This window comes from Pistacia vera, unplaced genomic scaffold (assembly GCF_008641045.1).
Source record: "Pistacia vera cultivar Batoury unplaced genomic scaffold, PisVer_v2 Contig138, whole genome shotgun sequence".
Lineage (NCBI taxonomy): Eukaryota > Viridiplantae > Streptophyta > Magnoliopsida > Sapindales > Anacardiaceae > Pistacia > Pistacia vera.
This window is the reverse complement of record NW_022195444.1, coordinates 315,671-339,664: the sequence shown is the minus strand read 5'-3', so window position 1 is coordinate 339,664 and position 23,994 is coordinate 315,671. Positions and strand designations below refer to the sequence as shown.

General features: G+C 33.4%; 3 protein-coding genes and 1 long non-coding RNA gene across 5 annotated transcripts; all 4 read left to right on the top strand.

The window, feature by feature from the left end:
* Nucleotides 1-3,209: 3,209 nt before the first annotated feature.
* On the top strand, nucleotides 3,210-5,238 carry LOC116122772. Its single transcript, XR_004126959.1, has 3 exons — nucleotides 3,210-3,327; nucleotides 4,480-4,620; nucleotides 4,776-5,238. It is a non-coding gene; the product is annotated as an uncharacterized LOC116122772 (long non-coding RNA).
* Nucleotides 5,239-5,971: 733 nt separating this feature from the next.
* LOC116122841 (40S ribosomal protein S14-3) lies at nucleotides 5,972-8,407 on the top strand. Its single transcript, XM_031408641.1, has 6 exons — nucleotides 5,972-6,078; nucleotides 6,698-6,817; nucleotides 6,898-6,943; nucleotides 7,228-7,313; nucleotides 7,473-7,602; nucleotides 8,044-8,407. Exons 1-6 carry the CDS (start codon nucleotides 6,076-6,078, stop codon nucleotides 8,109-8,111), a joined length of 453 nt encoding a protein of 150 aa, XP_031264501.1. The 5' UTR covers nucleotides 5,972-6,075; the 3' UTR covers nucleotides 8,112-8,407.
* A 915-nt stretch (nucleotides 8,408-9,322) lies between these two features.
* LOC116122849 (ubiquitin-60S ribosomal protein L40) lies at nucleotides 9,323-14,632 on the top strand. 2 transcript variants are annotated; one of them, XM_031408651.1, is made up of 4 exons: nucleotides 9,323-9,463; nucleotides 9,545-9,734; nucleotides 14,238-14,304; nucleotides 14,415-14,632. In XM_031408651.1, the coding sequence occupies exons 1-4, from the start codon at nucleotides 9,361-9,363 to the stop codon at nucleotides 14,439-14,441; spliced, it is 387 nt and encodes a 128-aa protein (XP_031264511.1). In that variant the 5' UTR covers nucleotides 9,323-9,360; the 3' UTR covers nucleotides 14,442-14,632. The 2 variants fall into 2 exon arrangements, with proteins under 2 accessions (XP_031264511.1, XP_031264510.1); XM_031408650.1 differs by lacking the exons at nucleotides 9,323-9,463; nucleotides 9,545-9,734 and adding exons at nucleotides 11,521-11,656; nucleotides 11,738-11,927.
* Nucleotides 14,633-20,511: 5,879 nt separating this feature from the next.
* On the top strand, nucleotides 20,512-20,823 carry LOC116122812 (uncharacterized mitochondrial protein AtMg00820-like). Its single transcript, XM_031408621.1, has one exon. The coding sequence runs from the start codon at nucleotides 20,512-20,514 to the stop codon at nucleotides 20,821-20,823; it is 312 nt and encodes a 103-aa protein (XP_031264481.1).
* Nucleotides 20,824-23,994: the final 3,171 nt, after the last annotated feature.

The following is a 23,994-nucleotide window of genomic DNA, read 5'->3' as shown; positions in this document are numbered from 1 at the left end:
ACAAGCCAAAAGGCATTCTTCGGTAGGCGAATGTTCCATATGGGCACGTGAAATTCGTTTTCTCTTGATCTTCTGGCACTATAGCAATTTGATTGTAACCTGAATATCCGTCTAGGAAACAATCGAACTCATGGCCAGCTAACCTCTCTAACATTTGATCGATGAATGGCAATGGAAAGTGGTCCTTACGAGTCTCAAAATTTAGTTTGCAATAGTCAATACATACTCTCCATCCCATGACTATTCGTGTTGGAATCAGCTCGTTGTTATCATTATGGACCACTGTCATTCCTTCCTTCTTTGGCACTGCTTGGAATGAAATTGAAAAGCCTATTGAGGAGTATCAATAAAATAAGTTTAACGATCGATTTGTGGAATTCAGGTACTGAGAAGGTTGAATACATGGTTCTAACGAGGCATTGGATAGATACTAATTAGAGGTTGAATAAGTGTGTGCTCAGTTTTGTTCATTTCCCTCCTCCGCGTGGTAGGGTCCAGATTGCTGATTGTATATTTACGTGTTTGAGAAAATGGGGAATTGAAAACAAGGTCTTCACGATCTCAGTTGATAATGCAATAAGTAATGATGTTGCAATTAGGATTATGAGGGAAAACTTTTCAATAACCAGGAAGCTTGCTTGTTGAGGTAAACTGTTTCATGTTAGGTATTGTGCATACATATTAAATATAATGGTGAAAGATGGTATTGCTCAGATTAGGCACATCATTCAGGACGTCCCTGATAGTGTGTCGTACATCAATCGGAGAGTAGACTTACCATTTTTCAGAGATTGTCCAAAACTTGCAGTTACCATACTGGAAGCTAATCCTTGACTGTAAAACAAGAAGGAACTCAACTTATGAGATGTTGTCAATTGCACTGACTTTAAAAGGGTGTTTTCAAGTAATGTTGAAAGAGACCTGCATTATCATTCTTTGTAATGACTTCTTTCTACTAATATGCTCATAAAATATACTTAATAAAAATACATGTATAATTAATAGAAAGTAGTTGGGCCCAAATTTTTCTTTACTTAATATATACATTCTTTACATAGTACAAAAAGAACATGTACAAAAACTATCATAATGGTGGACAGTGTTGCCAGTTCTCTCCGCTTGCCGACGTCCATCCGACTGCATCCTCACCTATTTTCTGCAAAAACATAGAAAACAACGGGGTGAGCACAAAAATGCCTAGTAAGTAAATCCTCTACTCCGTTATCCCCGTGCATCACTATTTAATTCTTTCCTTACTCTACTCTTTTTCTTCTTTTTCTTTCTCTCTTGTTCTTTCTATTTTCTTCGTTGTTTCTATTTCTCACGGTACTCCTTTACTAATTCTCTTTCTCTATTCTTTCTTTCTTTTTGTTTCTTTCTTTCTCTCTTATTCTTACAAATCATGATACAAGTAATGACAACAATGCATGAATGAAATGTACATGCAGTAATGCATAGGAATGCATTCTCTTTCTTCTCTTCTGTTTTTCTTATTCTTGTAACAACTGTTTTCTACTTGTATTATCATAGAATATGCATATTAAAATACATGTAAAATTGCATAAATAGTTGGGCCCAAATTTTTCTTTTATTAAACATACACATTCTTTACACAAAAAGTTATATCATGTACAAAAACATTAAAAGCAGGGTGGACAGTGTAGCCATTTCTCTTCGCTTAATGACGCCCCTCCGACCGTGTCCTCACCTAGATCCTACAAAACATAGAAAAAATCGGGGTGAGCACAACTAAGGCTCAGTAAGTAAATCATCTACTCATCAATCCCCGTAACTCTCTCTCTGATTTTTTCCTTACGAGTCTCGTTTACTCTCCCTTTTATAATCTTTCTGATTTCTTTTTCTCGTAACTCTTTTCTAGTAACTCTCTTTAGTAAGTCACGACCCCATCTAACCAGAGGCACGGCTGGGACTCACTCCCACTCTACGTGACTTATACTCGTTCTAGCCGATCGGACTCGGTTATGCATGGATTCGGAACCCTTGGCCATGTGAGTACATAATCTCTCTCTCGGGTAAACTTGGGTATAGCCCTCATCAGCATGCACTCTCACGGGCTACACCACCTCTCTCTGATACTCATGTCGCTCTCTCAATACGGCGTACACGCGGGAATACTCTACCCATTACTCACGGGTCCCCATCGCACAACCTACTCTATTCTCTTATCTAGCACTACTTTCTCTTTATTCTCTAGTGCTCAATTTCTCTTTCTCTCTATTCTTAGAGTAGCTCAACTCAATTTCTCTACTCTCTTTTTTCTAATGCATAACTATTGCATGATTAATGCATATAGATGACTCATGCTCATTAATGCACTTATGAAATGCATTTATGCTATGTAGCAAAAATTAAGGCTTTCTACTTGATGCGTATTACTACAACATGCAAAACTAGCAAGTGCACTAGTCGCTCAAGTAATAGAGTGATGGGTAGGATATCGTTCCCACAAGGACTGGTAGCGAAGCACTAAGTTTCCTAACGTTAACAAGTTGAAGCAACCGAAAATCTTGGATTTGTGGGAGCAAATTGTAATTGAAAGAAAACTAAAACAAAATTTAACAAAGAATTAATTCTTAAAAAGGAAAACAAATGAAACACAGAAATTCAATTTAAGTAAGACGGGCAGGGTTTTGACTTCGTTTGGATTTTTATGGGTTAAACCTAAGAGTTACACTATTTTCACATTCACGTGCAATGGTTGTAAATCGAATTCACTACTATGTTAACATACCCTCTCGGGCTATGTTTTCCTATTCATNACAAAACTTGATGTTTTGGTGGGATAAATTTTATCAAAAAATCTTCCTATGCACCAATTGAAAGTTGATGTGTCATATTCATTCTATGTGCAACACATAGAAACATAAACATGGCTGCCCACACCTAATACAGTAATAATTGAGTTTGAGTTAAGTCTTTGTTTCATTTGACTATTACCATCAGACATCACATTCCAAATAGAAATGAAATCTTAGATATGGATGAAGGTTGCACAACTCAGAAAAATATAGATTGAACTTTGTCATATGGACTTTGATATTCTTTTGTGGTTTCTGATGACAAGAGGACCATTCATTACCGATAGCATGTTGAAGAACTTAAAGTTCTTTTGTTTGGTGATTTGACCACTATAATTTATTAGTACATGAGAAGAGTTCTGAGCATTTTCATTTTCTTTTCTGATGCAGAGCAGCTGTGGGTGTTGGATACTTTTCCTGGCGAAGTGAGGGCTGAAAACAGTGATGGTGGAGTAGAGATTCTTCTGCAGTTCTTGCAAAGTTTACCTTCACAAGTCCCATCTCAAAAGTAAAGATTTTATCACTTTAGTGACATGTTGTTCTTTGAATAGTGGATTCACTGTGTGTTAGTGAGCCTGTCATTTCCTTGGTAGAGTGATCCAGATGCAGGTTTTAGATGGAGTTGTGATATGGCATAATGTTTACTTACCTCTGGTGATAATGAGTAATCTCTATATATGTTTTTCATTAAATATAGGCACATTAACTACATAATCTTCTTTTTTACAAAGCATTTTCCTTGGGTAAAAAGGGATGGATGCTTATTCTGCTTTAGTTCCTTAAAACTTTGATTTATGTCAATGCAAAAGTGTTGTTTCAAAATTTAGGCAGTAGGGAATGGATTTCTTCTGCAATTTTAATTTCACCCTTCAATATTCTTTGGGTTTCATTGGCACTACTCAGGGGCCGTTGGAGGCCAGAGATCCTTCAAGGTTTTGTAAGAAACCCTATCCTTGTCAAAAAAAATAGTATTTTTTTTCACATTTTCCAAAATAATCGGTCAATACACAACATGCAGTTAAAACCTTTAAGTATACCTTGTTAACTTTGACTTTGAATAATCCTTCTCAAAAGAAAATCGTAAAAGAAAACAAAATAAAATAAAATGCAATCTAGTTTCAACTTCTAAACTTATCATCATCATTTGATTTTACTATAATTTGGTTGTAGAAATGCTGAATGACCATTAATCCCAAAAAAATTTAGCTGATTGGAAGTATCCATCAATGGTATTTAAATTTTATTATCTGTTATTTATTTACATGATGAAATGTGGATAAAATTATGCAGTTCTTGCTTTAAATTTGCTAAGCATCTTGATACCCTCAAACAGAGTAGTTAAATAACTATATGATAAGAGATGTCATAGTATGTTAATGTATGACAAGAGCACCCTTGCATGGAAACATTGTCACCTGTATTTTTCAGTTGAGCAATTGCGTGGAGCTCTACTTTTTATTTTTTTCTTTTTAAATGTTGGTTAAAAATAAACATGTCAATGTTTCACCTGGATCAGTTTTTCTCAATGTTGATTGATTTGATATTGGATAGCTTAAATTCATATGTGCATGGTAGATTAACTCTTAGCGTTATGCCTTTCCCTTTTTTTTTTGCCCTCTTTGTACTGTTCTTATTGTTGCTACTTTGTTTCTTGCTCCAGGTGGCTTGTGAACCACATGATTGAGCTTTGGATTCCCCAAAACCAGTGTCAGAGTGGATCGGAAGCAACCTCAAGGAACCTGGAGAGCATGAAACATGGGCCTTTAATCTTGAAGGTGCTGCAGATGTTTAATTCTTACCGGTAAAGTTCTCTAAAGTTTTTCAAACTATCAGTTTGAACCACTTGCTTTTTGCTGCCAGAAAGAAAAGGGAATTTGAAGATGTCTGGGTATCAAAATAATTTTATAAAGTCAATAAACAAAGGAATTTGATTCCTTTTATTATGATCTTCTTTAGGGAGACTTCTAATTGGCCACTATTGGAGCACCTTCCGGCTTCCACAAGGGATGGAGATAGATATTGTATGAGCGGAGAAGAGTGACATATTGGAGCCAGATGTGATTCAGCGGCTTGAAGGCCTTGCAAGTAAAGTGAGAGATGGACGGGAGGATAAAGTTTCCGTACATGTTCTACCCAATTCAGGTCATTGGGTTCATGTGGACAATCCTTAAGGGCTTCTTTAGATTATGGCTACTAAGTTAGCCTCTACTTAACCATATTTTAGTTTAGACATCAGCAAATATATAGATAGCATTTTCGCGATTTAATATCCTATCTTTATTTCGTCATAAAATCTTGTTCACCTTCACTCAGGATTTTGTTGAATGATCTGATGAGTTGCCTACTTGCCTTTATGTGACCTCAAATATCTGTTCACCTTCTGGGTTGATTTACTAGTTATGGCTTTCTTTAGTCTTAACATCCTTGAGTGGGTAAATATCGTCAATAAAAACTAAAAAGGGGTCTTATCCATTAGTTTCTTTGGTTGTGCTTGATTCTCTATTCCTATCCTATCATATTTAAAATACATGTTTATTTCATTATTCTCAAAATCAAATCTTATTTTATTCAATTCAAAATATTTAGTTTTTTTAACCCTTAGATTTGTTAATTTGACTAAACACCCCCAATTAGTCGATCGTACACTATTCCGTCATTCTCTGATGATGGTGATCGACTGTTGGCATTTAATAGGTGGGTGGGGGTATTTTTATTACTTTTAAAACTTTTATTATAGGAGGTGTTTAACTAAATTAACAAATGTAGAGGATTAAAATTTAGTTTTACCAAAACACATTTTCAAATTCAAATTTTATCCTTTAATAATAATTCAACTTAACTTTTTTAAAAATACCATTCAAAATAATAAAGCAAACATAGCCTTAAAATCCAAGGTCAAAGTAGTGGCACTTACATGAGATTGGGGCATATGCCACCTGAAATTTGAAAACTCAAAATAATAAAGCAAACGCACCCTTAAAAAATATTTATTTATGGAAAATCCTAAATTTTATATTAAGGCATGTGAAAAAAGAATAGACCTTTTTATTTTACTTGTATTTTCCATAAAAAAGAAAAAACTAATACGATGGGCAGTTGTGTCATTTCCATATCATTCTAAATGATAAGTGAAACCCTAACTATAAATTCTTTCGCTAAACCTCTAAGCCCTTCGAGCAGCTGCTTCAAGATCAATCAAACAAACCTCTCAGAAGCTCTAACTTGAATCCTCTCACTCTCTGTTTCACTCGCAGCCATGGTAACCCATTCAAATCTAGTCTCTTCTCTCTTTTTCTTTTCAATTAATTAATCATTTGAAGCCATAATTCCAATTTAGTTTCCGATATAAGAAGTGTGCAATAATACTCGTTTTTTGTTTTTTGCTCTGAAGAAAAAATTAACTGTAACATAATTTACAAGTGTAGATGGTTTTATTTTCGTTTTGCAACCAAATTATTGGCAATAAATTCCTTAAATCGTGAGAATCTGTTACTTTTTCCTACGTTTAAGGGCAGGCATTTTGTATGTTTCGCATTTGTAAAGGATCCTATTGTGAAGCCTAATTCCTATACAGATTATGTTTAAAATAAAGCTGATTACGAGCTTTTCTTAAAAAAAAAAAAAAAGAACAGTTGTTCCTGGTTTACTGGAGAAGTGTTTGTTGTTAGACACTTCTTTTATTGGCTTGGAATTTTTATTGAGGTCCTTACTTGGATTATTATGGTTTGGCGGGGTCCCTTTTACGAATTTGAGGAATTTTGTTTAACCAAAAAGAACTAGAAGAATGAGTTGCATTTTTGTTTCTCATTTTGTGTTAGTGAAGAGTATTATTCGAATATCTTATCTGATAGCTAGTTTTTGGGTGATGGATTTTGTAGTCAAAGAAGAAAGTCAGAGAGCCGAAGGAGGAAAACATTACACTTGGACCAGCTGTACGAGATGGGGAGCATGTATTTGGTGTCGCCCATATTTTTGCCTCGTTTAATGACACATTCATTGTAAGTAGTGAGCATAATGTATTTAGATTGTCTTGTAAAACGTTTTGCATTTACTTAAATGTGGTTTCTTTGAATTGTAGCATGTTACTGACTTGTCTGGAAGAGAAACACTTGTTCGCATCACTGGTACGGTACACTCCTTGGTTCATTGAGATAGTTTCTTTATTTCGTGTGTATGTATCATCCAAACTTTTATGGTAGCTTGCAATTTATGATGATATTCTTATGTGTAGTTACTTTTATGTCTCCCTGGAGTTTGTAAAGTAATACAGATAAAGTTCTAGAAATTAAATTAGATCGTAGTTGTATAGTTATTATTGTAGACTTCTGTGATTTCTAGTTTGTGTTGATTTACTGGAAGAAGTTGATTTTCTTTTTATGGTAGTGGTGATACATGTTCCCATGTACAGGTGGTATGAAGGTGAAAGCTGACAGGGATGAATCCTCTCCATATGCAGCCATGCTTGCAGCGCAAGATGTTTCTCAACGATGCAAGGTTTTACATTCTTTTTAGTTCTCTCAATGGATATTATAAATCTAATATTTACCATGACTTCATTTAAACTAGAAATTCATGCTTTTCTTATTATAGAAAGAACAGTTTATTGGCACTTGTTTCCAAAAAGTATTAACTTGTAGAACTGGTAACCTGCAGGAGCTTGGCATAACTGCTCTTCATATCAAGCTCCGGGCTACTGGAGGGAACAAGACCAAAACACCTGGTCCAGGTGCTCAGTCAGCACTTAGAGCCCTTGCCCGTTCAGGCATGAAAATTGGTCGCATAGGTCTGTTTTTCTAACTTAGTTTAGTAGGCATTGTTTGGTTTGTTATGTGTATGTGCCTCTGGGTGATCAGAATGCATTTACCTCTTTCACCTTGTGTCTTCAAGTGAATGTGATTATGCGATTAATGAGTACCTTTTATAATTCGGTTTGATTTCATAAGAATTACAGTTGTCCATGTCTTCTGTGCTCTGGAACTTTTTTGGTTTCCTTGGATGCTTGTTGATACTTAAATTAATAAATATCTTCTTTTCTTCTTCAAATTGACAACTGATCATTATTATCTGGTCACATGGTTGAAATGCAATAATAATTTCTTATCCTCATGGCTGAAATAGATAGTTGGGACTAGCCTGTCCAATGATTTTCTGGGCATTTTGATATTGAAATTTGATCTATTTATCATTATAGACTGGGTTAAATGTTTTTCTTTTTTCCCTCCAGAGGATGTGACACCAATTCCCACCGACAGTACTCGCCGAAAGGGTGGCAGAAGGGGAAGAAGGTTGTGATTCTTTGCGCTATTGTTTAAGCTGCTGCTGTTGTTACAGGGATTTTTCCTTCCCATTGATTAGATGCAAGAATGCTTTTGATTTTTCTCCTTTGTTTGGGACATCTGTAGTTTTGGATTTGGTTATGTTCACAATTTTGATCAGTTGGATCTATACAATGGTAAAGACTAGTTACTTCTTTGGTAGGTTCTGGATGTATTGGTTAAGCCAGTACCTGTTCGGCAGCAAATTATGACTGTAACGGTTATATTCACATTTAATATCATTTTCTAGATGCTGATCATACAGTTTGATCATCTCGATCAATGTCTTACTATCCTTCAATCGTTTTTGATAATAGTCTAACAAAATTTAACTGATGTCAATGTGATTGGAAAGTGTATGGGAAAAACATTTATTTTCTAGAGGGAACTAGAGAGGAAATTGATGCCGGAAGAAAGAGGTTTATAGTAATGGATAGGATATATAATTGGAAAATATTGGCCTTTATGAGCCATGTTATGTTCAACTTTGTTTTTGTTTTCATTTTCTATATTAATAATTATTCAATTATCATTTTTGTTTTCTACCTGAGAAAATTTTATATGATTAACTTAAAAAAATTATATCTATCATGATATTATAAATTTATTCTTAGAAAAAGGCAAGTAACGTATTTTCATTTTCAAATACTGCAAAAGATTATGGTAAATCCATTGTCAAATTTTGAAACTATAAAATCAAACTTTTTATTTTCATTTTTAAAAACAATAATCAACATCAAGTGTTAAAGTTTAGTGAAGGAGTTGGTTCGATGCACCAAATTAGCATGGATAGATTTTTTTCAACATCTTGCATTTTGATAGATATTATTTTATTCATCAAAATAATTAAATACAATTAACTTGAGAATGATATTTAATTATTTATAGTAAAATAATTTTAGAAGTACTATATAAGGTAGCAATAACTCTCAAATTTTTTTTTTTTTCACTATTGTATTTTATTAAGAGTCAGGCTATATTGACTTAAAATAGTGACGAGTGTTTTTATTCTTGTTTACAACTTTACATATAAAAATTTTCACTTAAAATTCAATTAAATAGTTAAAATTACGCAGAAGAGAAAAGACTGGGCTTTCGGCCTTCTTTTTCTTTATGTTGAGCCGAGCCCAATATGACTTACGAAAAAACCCTAGACACTTTCTATAAAAACCTAATTATCATGGCCACCAATCCGCTGTTCTTGCGAAAAAAAATTCGGAGCCAAGATGCAGATCTTCGTAAAGACACTTACAGGGAAGACCATCACTCTCGAAGTCGAGAGCAGCGACACCATCGACAATGTCAAGGCGAAGATCCAGGACAAGGAAGGTGATTCATTAACCTTTCTCTATTCAACTCAAAAACGACGCCCTTTTATGTGTAGATTTTGATCAGAAAATGATTGAACAGGAATTCCACCGGACCAGCAACGTCTGATCTTCGCCGGTAAGCAGCTCGAAGATGGGCGTACCTTGGCGGATTACAATATCCAGAAAGAATCGACTCTTCATTTGGTTCTGAGGCTTCGAGGAGGAATCATCGAGCCTTCTTTGATGGCTTTGGCTCGTAAATACAATCAGGACAAGATGATTTGCCGCAAGTATGCTCACTCTTATTGAATATATTTATCTATATTAAACTTAGTTGGGTTTGATAATTGTGGTTTTGGTTAAGGGGCTTGACTTAGCTTCTCTTGCTATGACAGTGCAGAAGAAGTCATACAAGTACCCAATATAAACAAACTTCCATTCGTCAACTTTGTCAACTGTTTTTTTATTTATTTTAGTGGCAGTTGATTTTCTTGGGTGGTACATCTTTGAATTAATGCATTCTTGTCGTACTTAGGTGGTGATTGTTGAGGTTTCTGGTAGGATATTCACTTGATTTGTTGGAAAAGTGTGCCTATGAACTTCATTTTAAGCTCTTTTGATTTCGAGGTAGCACTTTTTCGTGAGTGCTCTTTCCAAGCAGTATAACTGAGTTTATGTTTAGGTTAGAGCTATATAAGGTTTCCATATTCATAGTGTATATGGGAGTGCTTTTACTTGAAGTGATTTTTTGAAAACATTTCATGGTTGTGAGGTTGAGAATGCTTAGTGTTATTGAAAAACTAACAGTAGAGTTTCAAGGTGAAATTCTTTAACTTGATGTACTTTTTTTGGGAAGCATTGTGTAGTTACTTTACCCAAAAGTGGTTCTGAGTGTTCTGTAAGAAGTTCCTGAAGTGCAGCTTCTTTGTGGTTGAGGACACGAGAATTATTCTTTTGAATAAGTACTTAATGTTCATATTTTTATAGAAAAATTGCTTTAGAGGAACTTGTGTTTGGCTAAAGTGCTTTTTGCTCTAGGAAACGTTTGAATTGTTTATTTAAGAAATAGGTGATAGGTATGCTGATTTTTATCTTGAAAATTTTTTCATTGTTTTTTGAAGAAATATTGATCGGTAACTTGATTTGCTTTTGAGGAAAAAAATTTCATTGTTCTATCAAAAAGTTGGTTTAAGTGTTTTTGTAGAAAGCGCTTTTAAATTATTAAAGGAATAAAAAAAATTTTTGAACAATTAAAAGCGCATTCTATAAAATTACTTAAACTTCTTTTTGATAAAACCTAAAAGTGTGTTCTTGTAAACTTGTTTTAAAATGTATTTGCACCTATCAAGTGTTTAGTTGGGAAGTGTTTCAATGGTTTTTAAACATAATATGCACTTCAGCTTAACAGTTTAAACTATTAGATAAAAGGTAATTTTTTAACGTATGCCTTAAGGGTACATTTTAAGGTTACAAAAAGACAGAATTTTGATTGTATCAATATTTAATGATTTTTACTTTTTACTTTTTTGAATAAAATGTATTGATACAATCTAAATTTGTTTGTTTGTGGCCTTAACATGTGCCTTTAGGACACACGTTAAGATCACCTTTTTAGGTATGCCCTAAAGGAATAGAGACAAATTTTGATTATATCAATATTTTTATTTACAAAAAGATAAATAAAAGAACTTCAATATATTGATATAATCAAAAATTTTGTATTTTTGTAGCATTACAATATGCCTTTATGGTGTACGTTAGGATTATTCGTACATAAATATTGATGCTTTTTAAATTTCTAGTTGAAGGTGCTTTCATNTTTTTTTTTTTCACTATTGTATTTTATTAAGAGTCAGGCTATATTGACTTAAAATAGTGACGAGTGTTTTTATTCTTGTTTACAACTTTACATATAAAAATTTTCACTTAAAATTCAATTAAATAGTTAAAATTACATAGAAGAGATAAGTCTGGGCTTTCGGCCTTCTTTTTCTTTATGTTGAGCCGAGCCCAATATGACTTACGAAAAAACCCTAGACACTTTCTATAAAACCCTAATTATCATGGCCACCAATCCGCTGTTCTTGCGAAAAAAAATTCGGAGCCAAGATGCAGATCTTCGTAAAGACACTTACAGGGAAGACCATCACTCTCGAAGTCGAGAGCAGCGACACCATCGACAATGTCAAGGCGAAGATCCAGGACAAGGAAGGTGATTCATTAACCTTTCTCTATTCAACTCAAAAACGACGCCCTTTTATGTGTAGATTTTGATCAGAAAATGATTGAACAGGAATTCCACCGGACCAGCAACGTCTGATCTTCGCCGGTAAGCAGCTCGAAGATGGGCGTACCTTGGCGGATTACAATATCCAGAAAGAATCGACTCTTCATTTGGTTCTGAGGCTTCGAGGAGGAATCATCGAGCCTTCTTTGATGGCTTTGGCTCGTAAATACAATCAGGACAAGATGATTTGCCGCAAGTATGCTCACTCTTATTGAATATATTTATCTATATTAAACTTAGTTGGGTTTGATAATTGTGGTTTTGGTTAAGGGGCTTGACTTAGCTTCTCTTGCTATGACAGTGCAGAAGAAGTCATACAAGTACCCAATATAAACAAACTTCCATTCGTCAACTTTGTCAACTGTTTTTTTATTTATTTTAGTGGCAGTTGATTTTCTTGGGTGGTACATCTTTGAATTAATGCATTCTTGTCGTACTTAGGTGGTGATTGTTGAGGTTTCTGGTAGGATATTCACTTGATTTGTTGGAAAAGTGTGCCTATGAACTTCATTTTAAGCTCTTTTGATTTCGAGGTAGCACTTTTTCGTGAGTGCTCTTTCCAAGCAGTATAACTGAGTTTATGTTTAGGTTAGAGCTATATAAGGTTTCCATATTCATAGTGTATATGGGAGTGCTTTTACTTGAAGTGATTTTTTGAAAACATTTCATGGTTGTGAGGTTGAGAATGCTTAGTGTTATTGAAAAACTAACAGTAGAGTTTCAAGGTGAAATTCTTTAACTTGATGTACTTTTTTTGGGAAGCATTGTGTAGTTACTTTACCCAAAAGTGGTTCTGAGTGTTCTGTAAGAAGTTCCTGAAGTGCAGCTTCTTTGTGGTTGAGGACACGAGAATTATTCTTTTGAATAAGTACTTAATGTTCATATTTTTATAGAAAAATTGCTTTAGAGGAACTTGTGTTTGGCTAAAGTGCTTTTTGCTCTAGGAAACGTTTGAATTGTTTATTTAAGAAATAGGTGATAGGTATGCTGATTTTTATCTTGAAAATTTTTTCATTGTTTTTTGAAGAAATATTGATCGGTAACTTGATTTGCTTTTGAGGAAAAAAATTTCATTGTTCTATCAAAAAGTTGGTTTAAGTGTTTTTGTAGAAAGCGCTTTTAAATTATTAAAGGAATAAAAAAAATTTTTGAACAATTAAAAGCGCATTCTATAAAATTACTTAAACTTCTTTTTGATAAAACCTAAAAGTGTGTTCTTGTAAACTTGTTTTAAAATGTATTTGCACCTATCAAGTGTTTAGTTGGGAAGTGTTTCAATGGTTTTTAAACATAATATGCACTTCAGCTTAACAGTTTAAACTATTAGATAAAAGGTAATTTTTTAACGTATGCCTTAAGGGTACATTTTAAGGTTACAAAAAGACAGAATTTTGATTGTATCAATATTTAATGATTTTTACTTTTTACTTTTTTGAATAAAATGTATTGATACAATCTAAATTTGTTTGTTTGTGGCCTTAACATGTGCCTTTAGGACACACGTTAAGATCACCTTTTTAGGTATGCCCTAAAGGAATAGAGACAAATTTTGATTATATCAATATTTTTATTTACAAAAAGATAAATAAAAGAACTTCAATATATTGATATAATCAAAAATTTTGTATTTTTGTAGCATTACAATATGCCTTTATGGTGTACGTTAGGATTATTCGTACATAAATATTGATGCTTTTTAAATTTCTAGTTGAAGGTGCTTTCATTGTTGTGAGAAGTGTTCCAAACACTGTCAATGTCGGCTGGGGTATTAATAAGCAGAGAGTGCTTCTGATTTTTTTTTCGTCATTTTGGTTGAAGGATATGGTTACTTCCTTTGTATTGGGTGAGAGTTTAAAAGTATTTATTTACATAATGGGACTATACGTTGAACTCTCGCATGCCATTAAAGGTGCATTGGAGAGCATCCTAGTTCCAGACATTGATTTCCATTACAACTTTGTCAACTGTTATTTTTTACTGGCAGTTGATTTTCTTGGGTGGTACATGATTTTCTATCATCTTGGGATACTTGATTCCTTCCTGGATAATATTTTTAGTTTTTCCTTGTGGAGGCCTTAATTATGTGCTCTATTTTTTTGAAATTGAATTTGAACTTGTTCAATAACATTTTTTGAGTGTTTATTATCATTTGCAATTTCAGTTTAATCAAGTTTGTTTAAATTTTCTCTGAAACATTTGTGAATCAGCTGTTTTCTGCTGTCTTATAATTGCGTAACCGTCTTGGCAGTAGTGGCGTAATTGTCGTAAAATACCTTGTATCTTATCTTGTTATGTTATGTGGGCCAGAAGTGATTGTGTTAGTGTTAGTAAAAGGCTTTGCCGTCTAATTTAGGTCATAGCATGTTAATAATTCTTATGCACCTTTATTTTCGGGGATACATAGTGTGACACTGCCCAGTATCATATTTTATGTTATTGTTGGGTCATTTGTGGTTTTTGGTACTAAATTATAGTTGTTTTACTGGATTAAATTTTGGATTGCTAGATGTTATGCCCGCCTGCATCCAAGGGCTGTAAATTGCCGGAAGAAGAAATGTGGTCACAGCAATCAGGTTTGTCTTACCTTTTGCCACTTGATTTGATCTTATATTTGTTGATAATTGATATGTCTGGAGATTCTTTGTTCTGTCAACAAATTAAGAACACTGTTCATTTCTTGCAGTTGAGGCCTAAGAAGAAGATCAAGTAGACTCTTGAACTCCTTCATGTTGTTTGGTTTAGGAGTAAAATATTAAGTGAGATGAATTTGATTTTTGCCTTTTAAGATTGGAAAGCATTGTGGTATTTGAACCAAGAAAACCATTCTGTTGGAAAATTATAGTTGATTATTCAGTTGAAGCAAGCTGTATTAAATTTGAAGATTATTGGTTGTTGGTTTCATTTGTGAATTACTTTACTCTATTTTAGCCCGCCCTAGGAATTTCTTCAGTTTTCAGAGGCACACCAGGCCATTATTAGGGAGGTATCTTACATTGAAAAAGAAAATAAAAAGTTATGTTATTTGTTTGTTTGGGGGATTAACTGTGTGTATCATAAAAAAAAAATGTGATTTCTGTGAATCACAGATATTACAATAGTTCTTTTATTTCCTCTGGAAATGTACTTCTGAAATTCTCTCACAATTTTCTTTTTTTATTTAAAAAAAGAAATTCAGGATTAGAAAATAACTTCATATTCTTTTTGTATTTGCTTAATGGGAAGGAGTTTTATCTATTAAATTTTAAAAAAAATTGACAAATGGACGCTTTTTGGTAATTTGAATACGTTATATAGTTTTGTATACTAAAAAATCGATAATGGGCTTAAAAATAGTTTTGGTGCTTGGGCCCTTTTTAAGATTATGCTACAAGTTAGTTTGGGCCTAGGAGGCCAAGAATGTAATGTTCAGAGCCTAAGTGGCTTATTTTTCAGTTTGTTTGGGCCTACGTGGCCTAAGGTGTGTTTTAGGTCATGTTGGGGTTGGACTTTCAGTTTTGCTCTCCAAATTTCCGTATTCAAACCCCACTAATTTATTAAGTCCCTATCATATTAATTTTAATTTTGTAAAACATTATTGTGTATGTTCATTTTTTTTTATAACGTATTTTTAGACAAAAGTATTTAATGTGTTTTTATTTTCCGTATTTTTCAATTGCTTTCAATATTTTTTTTAATAAAATAATGATTTATTTGACATTTTTTTTTACATGATGGAGATTCTTTTTTCTTTTTGCCACTGCAATTACAAGTCTTCCATAACTGATGATATATACTGACAATTATATCCATCTCATTATAGTTTTGAAATTGGAACTTTAACACTATAAGCTAACATAATGTAATTAACAAAAAGAAATAAACTAAATACTTGCTTTTGTTTACTCTTCCACATTTTTTTGTTTTACGAACGTAAAGAGTAGATTTCATAAAATGATTAATGATGATGGGTATCTCATACATTATTCATCAGAGAATTTGTTGACATAATTAGCCATAAATGTTTTGAGTTCCAATTTGTTTTATTTACAGAAACAATTAATAAAAATCTCTTTTTTAAGGGATCAAATTGAAATCTAATCTCTTAATTGGTTTTGTAATTAAGTCCATCATCTAATTTCTTTTCATTTTTATCCTCTTTACTCTAATAGTTAAGGAAAACCACTCTAGAGCTTGATTGGTTGCACTCTAGTGCTAAAGTGCAATGTTCTGAAACTCGAACCGGATTGACGACTGAGTTTTGTCAATAACTCCGGTTCATTAAGAATTAAAACTCGATATTTTGATTTAAACTGTTTTTTACTGCTTTTGGACCGGCAAAATAGTATTAGACCGCCGGTCCAATCGGATCAGATGGAAATCCGGTCCAACAAATGTGACTGTTTTAAAAGGCAAAATTTTTGGCTTTTTTGCTTCAGCCTTTGTTTCTTTAATCTCCATTTGTTTCTCTAGCTTTTAATCCAACTTCATTCATCTTCTTTTCCACCTTTATTCATCTTCGGTTTGATTCGAGCTTAAAAAGTGAAATTAAAAAAAAGATGAAGGAGAAGATCTGAAGAAGCAGAAGAAGAAAGAGAAGAGGATGGAGAGAAAGAGAAAAAAAAAAATAAGATGAAGAAGAAGATCTGAAGATGCAGAAGAAGAGAGAGAAGAGGAAGGAGAGAAAGAGAGAAAAAAATAAGACGAAGAAGAAGATATGAAGATGCAGAAGAAGAAAGAGAAGAGGAGGTGAGAAAAGAGAAGAGAATATGGAAGAAGTAAAGAAAAAGGAGAAGAGGACGGCGAGAAAGTGTTAGGAGAGCATATACTTCCAGGAGAACTTCAAAGAGAGTTCGACAACCTCCAGAATGGTACAAGGATTATGTGGCGATGGAAGCTGAGCTGGAGGATGACGTTATTTAGAAGTAGTATTTGTTTTAGGTGGTGGGAAGTTATTTAATCGGGATTTAGTAAGTATTAGGAATAAAGGGTATTTCCTTGTTGCAGTATTATTTTAAGTCTTTAGAGTCTTTTGAATTAAGAGTAATACTACACTTACACTATTTTTGTATACAATTTTTATTACACCATGATGTAGTATATGTTACAACCACATAAATTCTATTACAATATTAAAAAATTTAAAATAATTAAAAATTTGTGTGGTTATGGCATATGTCACATAATGATGTAATGAAAATTGTGTAAAAGAGTGATGTAAGTGTAGCGTTACTCTTGAATTAATTAGGAAGGTAGTCTTTGAAGTCAATTAGGATTGTTGGCCTGTTAGGCTATTTAAGGATTAACGTTCTCTAAATCAGGGAGCTGAGTTTTAATAAAAAAATTCTCTTTCTTTATCTCTAATATTCTTGGGAGGTGCTGTTCCCTCATATAAAGCAGTTATATCCTAACAATTGGTGCTTTCGTTCTTCTTCAATGGTAGACGGAACTCATTTGAAAACTTTGGATGAACAGGTTTGTCAACTAGCGGCTTCCTAGGCTGATATGGTGGAACAATTGGATTCTTTGGGGCAATTTTTCAAGGAATTGGATTTGCAAGTTACTGTCTTGGATGCTGAATGAATTGAAAGGCAGATGTCACAGTCTAGTGGGGCGCCTAAAGGAGACAATGGCGAATTATTTGCGGGAGGCAATGGGGTTTCTTCAACAGGATTAGGGTCTCAGTGCCATAATTCCTTGGGTGTTCCTTTCAAACCCTTTTGGTTGGAACTTTCTCGTTTTGATGGTACAAACCTGAAGGNAGAGAAGGAGAAATTAAACAAAGATATAGAAATGGATAGTCTTGCACTCTACCATATTCAAATGGCAGTGGAGGATTCCATCTTTCCAAGGATTAGTGGAGCTACAATACTAAGCAGGCTTGGGGACTTTCAAGGAAGTGCCAAGGTATGCATCGTTAAACTTCAAACTTGGGGAAGAGATTTAGAGAATGCAAAAATGAAAGATTCTGAGACCACTAAAGAATATTACTTTAGATTAAGAGGAATAGTGAATTAGTTGAGAGCCTATGGAAAGGATATCCCTGAAAAGAGGAGGGTAGAAAAAAATCCGAATTAGTCTCCTAGGAAAGTATGATCTAATTATTACAACTAGTGAGGAGACAAAGGATATTACCACTCTGCCAATGACAAAGCTAGTGGGCTCTCTAGAAGCATACGCAAAAACATCAAGTATGTGAGAACGTGATACTATAGAAAATGCGTTTTAGTCTAAGCTCAAGATAAGATCTTAGAATTCTAGAAATAGAGGGAGAAATTTTGAAGGAAAATCTAAGAATAAAGAAAGTGAAGAAGGCATTAAAAGAGAAAGAAAAGAAAAATATATGTCATGCCACATTTGCAAGAAGACCGGTCATCTTGAAAAAGATTGTTGGCACAAGGGGAAACCAAAATGTCAGAGCTGTGGTAGATTTGGGCACGCACAAAAAGATTGTCGCTCTAGGCAAAGGAATGGAGCTAACTTTTCTGACGAAAAAAAAAAAAAGAGAATAGGGGGTGCGTTTGTTTCCTTATTTTTGCCCTTTCATATTCTTATTATTTTCAAAATGTATATTTATTTTTTTATTCTAAAAATATTATTATATTTTATTTACTTATTTTTAAACTCTCTAAGTTTATTAATTTAACTAAACATCCTAAAAAAAAGTTTAAAAATTGACAAAAATATATTCATCCACCGATATTTGTCAGATTCTGATCACCACCGTTTGAAGGTGGTCGGAATCTGGTATAATGGCGTACTATTAGTTGGATCTGGTCGGTAGTGCCTTGATCTAGTTTTTTTTGACTAGATCTATGTTGGATCTGGCTAGAAAAGGCTAGATGTATGACCAAAGATCTGGCTGTAGTTAGTATTCAACAATAGTCATATCTTTGGTCATCGTTAACGACCAAACACGGTCAGATTTGGTCGTCAATGATCGGATCTAGTCATAAATCTGATCTTTTTCGACTAGATCCACGGTGGATCTGGTTGGAAAAGGCTGTATCGGTGCATGATCAACGATATCCAGTTGGTTTTGTGCCAATATGGGGACTTTAGCCACCCTCTGGTAATGGTGGTTGGTTGCCGGTATTTAATAGGTGGGTGAAGGTATTTTTGTTAATTTTCAATGTTTTATTACAGTAGTGTTTTATAAATTAACAAACTTGGGGGTGTTTTTGTTAATTTTTAAGTCCTATCTCGTAATAACCACCTAACTCTTATTTTTTTTTAAATACTATTCAAAATACTAAAATAAACGCACCCTTATTATTTACTCTATGCTTGTCATGCCGCCTTAGAAGTCAAAAATGACACTTGGTATGTAGATAGTGGTTGCAGTAATCACATGACTAGTAACGAGAAGATCTTTGAAGACTTAGATAAGTTAGTGAAGTCATAAGTTAGACTAGGCAATGAAACACTAGTAGAAGTCGAAGGAAAAGGCATGATCGCTGTCGACACAAAGAAAGGTATGCATCTTATACGAGATGTACTATTGGTGCCTCGATTAGAGACCAATCTCCTTAGTGTAGGCCAAATGATGGAGAGAAGATATTCCCTACTCTTCAAAGAAGACTCATGCACAATTTACAACAACAAAAACAAAAATACAAAGATTACTAAATTAAAGATGCAGGAGCAGAGAAATTTTCCAATCAGCTAGCATCACACTGAAGTAGTTATGAGGACTCCAGAAGATGAATCTTGGCTCTAGCATTGAAGGTTCGGCCACTTCAACTTTAATGGGCTAAAGATTCTTCACCAGAAAAATATGATGAAAGATTTACCTAGCATCCATGCAAACAATGACGTATGTGAGAGATGTCTACATGGCAAGCAACATAGAAAATAATTTCCAACAAGCAGAGCATAAAGAGCCAAGGAAATCTTGGAGCTTGTACATACATATGTTTATGGGCCAATAAAGACACCGTCCCTTGAACAAAACAGGTACTTCATTCTCTTCATTGATGACTATACAAGAATGACATGTGTCTACTTTATACACAAAAAATCAGAAGTCTTCAAGATTTTCAAAAAATTCAAGAATCTAGTAGAGAACCAAAGCTCTTAGAGAATTAAAGTGCTAAGAAGCGATAAAGGAAAAGAGTATACATCTGAAGAGTATGAAGAGTTTTTTGAAGATGAAGGAGTAGAACATCAATTGACAGTTGGATACACTCCAGAACATAATGGCATTATAGAAAGAAAAAATAGATAGTGGTTGAGATGGCAAGAACTATGCTAGTAGAGAAAGGTATGCCAAAGACATTATAGGCTGAAGTAGTATAAATAACTGTCTATCTACTCAAAAGGTATCCAACAAAAGAAATGCAAAACAAGACCCCAATAAAAGCATGGAGTGGACACAAGTATCATCACAATACTTAAGAGTATGCAAAAACATTTGCTACACGCACATACCTGATGTAAAAGGGCAAAAGTTAAAGGAAAAAACCAAGAAAGGAATATTTTCGGTTGCAGCACACAATCAAAAGGCTACTGTATCTACAACCTTAAGACAAAGAAACTAATTATCAGTTGAGATGTAGAGTTCGACGAAAATGTTATCTAGAATTAGGATAAAGAAAAGATAGAGAAGCAAAACATCATGGTACCACGACTACAGGTATCAAGTGAAGAACATGAAGCTACAAGGGTAGAGACTCCTCATACTACAACACCATCTTTAAGCCTCATCCAGTTCAGAAGAGGTATAAATAGATTCATCTTTAGAATTTTCACCAAGGAAGACAAAACCCCTTCAAGAAATATACGAGACATGCCATTTCGTAACCATGGAACCAGAAAACTTTGAAATAGCAGCTAAGCAAGAAGCATGGGTAAAGGCGATGGAGGAAGAGATCAAGATGATAGAGAAGAATGAGACATGGAAGCTAGTAAATCGTCCAACCAACAAAGAAGTCATCAGAGTCAAATGGATCTATAAGACAAAGTTCAACTCCGATGGATCAATTAAGAAGCATAAAGCCAGATTGGTCACTAAAGGATACTCACAACTTCTAAGAATCGACAACAATGAGACATTTGCTCCAGTCGCATGCATGGATACGATAAGAGCACTCATTGCATTGGCAGCTCAAAAGTAATGGAAGCTCAAAAGTAATGGAAGCTCAAAAGTAATGGAAGATCTATCAATTGGATGTCAAGTCAACCTTCATTAATGGCTATCTTGAAGAAAAGATATATGTGGAGTAGCACATGGGTTCGTGGTCAAAGTCGAAGAAGACAAAGTTCTCCTACTAAAGAAAGCCTTTTATGGGTTAAAGCAAGTCCCTTGAGCCTTGTATAGTCGAATCGATAACTATTTAATTGACCAAGGATTCAGGAGGAGGCAAAGCGAGCCTACTCTCTACATCAAGACTCCGAGTAAAAATGAGATACTCATTATCTCCTTGTATGTAGATGTTCTCATCTATACTAGGAACAATGAGAGTTTGATCAAACAAGGCAGATATGATAAAGACATTCGAGATGAGTGAGCTTGAACCGATGCACTACTTTGTTGGGTTGGAAGTAAGTCAAGGAAGAGAGGGGGTCTTCATCGCACAAAGGAAGTACATAGAAAATCTTCTAAAAAAGTTCAAAATGTATTGCTGAAAGTCTATCGCTGCACCCTTAGTAACCAATGAGAAACTAAGCAAAGACGACGGCTTACCGAAGGCAAACGGTTCACTCTACAGAAGTCTTATTGGGAGCCTACTGTATCTAATAGCTATGAGACCAAACATCATATTCGTTACGAGTTTGCTATTAAGATTCATGCAAAGTCCTAGCCACGTCCATTATGGAGCAGTAAAGAGGATACTCAGGTATTTACAAAGGATGAAAGACTATGGGATTTGGTACTCACCAACCACATATGTAAAACTAATTGGTTACATTGATAGTGATTGGGTTGGATCAGTAGATGACATGAAAAGTACCTCAGGCTATACATTCTCACTAGGGTCAAGTATATTCTCATGGGCATCCAAGAAGCAAGATTCGATGGCACAATCAACAACCGAGGATGAGTATATAGCAACAGTTGTAGCAACAAGTCAAGCTATATGGCTCAAGTGCATGCTAGGAGACATGGGCGAGATACAGTCTGATCCTACAAGCATTTACTATGACAATAAGTCAACGATAGCAATAATCAAGAACTCGGTCCATCACAATAGAACTAAACACATTGTGATAAAGTATCACTTCCAACGAGAGGCAACAAACAACGGAGAGATCGAACTAGAGTACTGTAGGACAAAAGAACAAATAGCTGATATATTTACGAAAACACTACTACGACCAAAGTTTGAATTACTACGAAGCATGCTGGGAGTATAAGAAAAGTTCAATGAGGAGCAGTGTTAAAAGACAGCTCACTTTTCTAAAATATCCCGTAAAAGAAGAGGCCAGAAAAATCTAGAATTCTAGGCAACTAATGACAAGATATTAATGTAGAAATTTCTTGAAAAAGTCGATGGAATTAAGCTGTAAAGAAAAATCAGATGCTCTGGGAAATGTAAACCGCCATTCTATTTAGTTTATATGGCAGTGGAAAAAGCCTATAAATAGGCATTGAGTTCTTCAATGTACGTCAAACAAAAAACAAAAAGAACAAAGCTTCCCATAGGGGTGAGCACGGGTAACGGGTAGAACCAGAACCGGGGGTAAGAACCGGAACCGGAACCGGAACCTACCTAGAACCTGCACTGTACGGGTAGGTTCCGGTTCCAATTTTTTGGAACCGCTATTGTGCGGCTCCGGTTCCGGTTCCGGTTCTTGCATGTGGAGGAACTGGAACTGGAACCGGAACTTGTAAAAAGGGTACCCTGTTTGGAACCTATAGGGGGTACCCGGTTTGGAACCTATTTTGGAATCTATTTGGAACCTGTTTGGAACCTGTTGGGAACCTGTTTTGGAACCTGTTTGGAATCTGTTTTGGAATCTATTTGGAACCTGCTTTGGAACCTGTTTGGAACCTGTTTTTAGAACTTGTTTAGAATCTATTTTGGAACCTGGACTATAATGAAATATTTGTGAAATGTAAATAATGGGGGAGTTTCTATTATTTTACATATAAAAAAATTTAAAATAGAAAAAGTTAAATTTTTAGAATAACCTAATTAAATAAATATACGAATACAATTATACTTATTACATATAAATTACACCATATTAAAAGCTTTAATATATTATAATACATTAATATTAAAGTTTTGATCAATTAAGTGAATAATTGGAATTATGATCCAATTAAAAGTGTTTTACATTTTTAATGTTATTAAAAGAATTATTTTTGAATAAAATAGTATATTTGATTGAGTAATAATATATTTAGTTATTTACTTCAATTATCAAGTTCTAAGTATATCTATAATAAATTAGTAATTAATTAATTATATATGATAAATTGATAAACATTAATAAATTTAATTACTAGTTAAATATCATACTTAATCAATTATAACATTACATTATAGTTAAATGATTACTTAATTAATTATAATTTTATAACATTACTTAATTGATTTATAGTATAATTAATTATAGCATTACATTAATTGATTACTACTTAATTAATTGACTTATAAGTTATAACATAATTAAATAGTTAATTAATTGACTTATAATTAGAAATTTAATTAATTATAGCATTACGTTATAGATTTATAGTATAATTACTTAATCAATTATAACATTTTATTATAAACATTAGTACAAACTTAATTAAATGATTAAAAATTTAATTAATTATAATATTACATTAAAAATTTATAGTATGATTATTTAATAGTTAATTCACTATAACATTACATTATAGTATGATTATATAATTAATTATAACATTACATAATTAAATAATTACTTAATTGATTATGTCATTATATTATAAATATTAGTAATTACTAATTTACTACATAAACATTAGCATAATACTTAATTAAATGATAAGAAATTTAATTAATTATAACATTACCTTATAAACATTTCATTATAAACATTAATTAAACATTACATTATAGTTAAATAATTACTCAATTAAATTATAATATTATTATATTACATTATATATTATGATCACTTACTTAATTATAGCATTACATAGTTAAATGATTACATAATTACATAATTAGTTATGAATTTATAACATTACATTATAAACATTAGTAATTTACTAATTTACTATATTATTACATTACTTAATTAAACGATTAAAAATTTAATTAATTATAACATTACCTTATATATTTATAATATAATTACTTAATCAA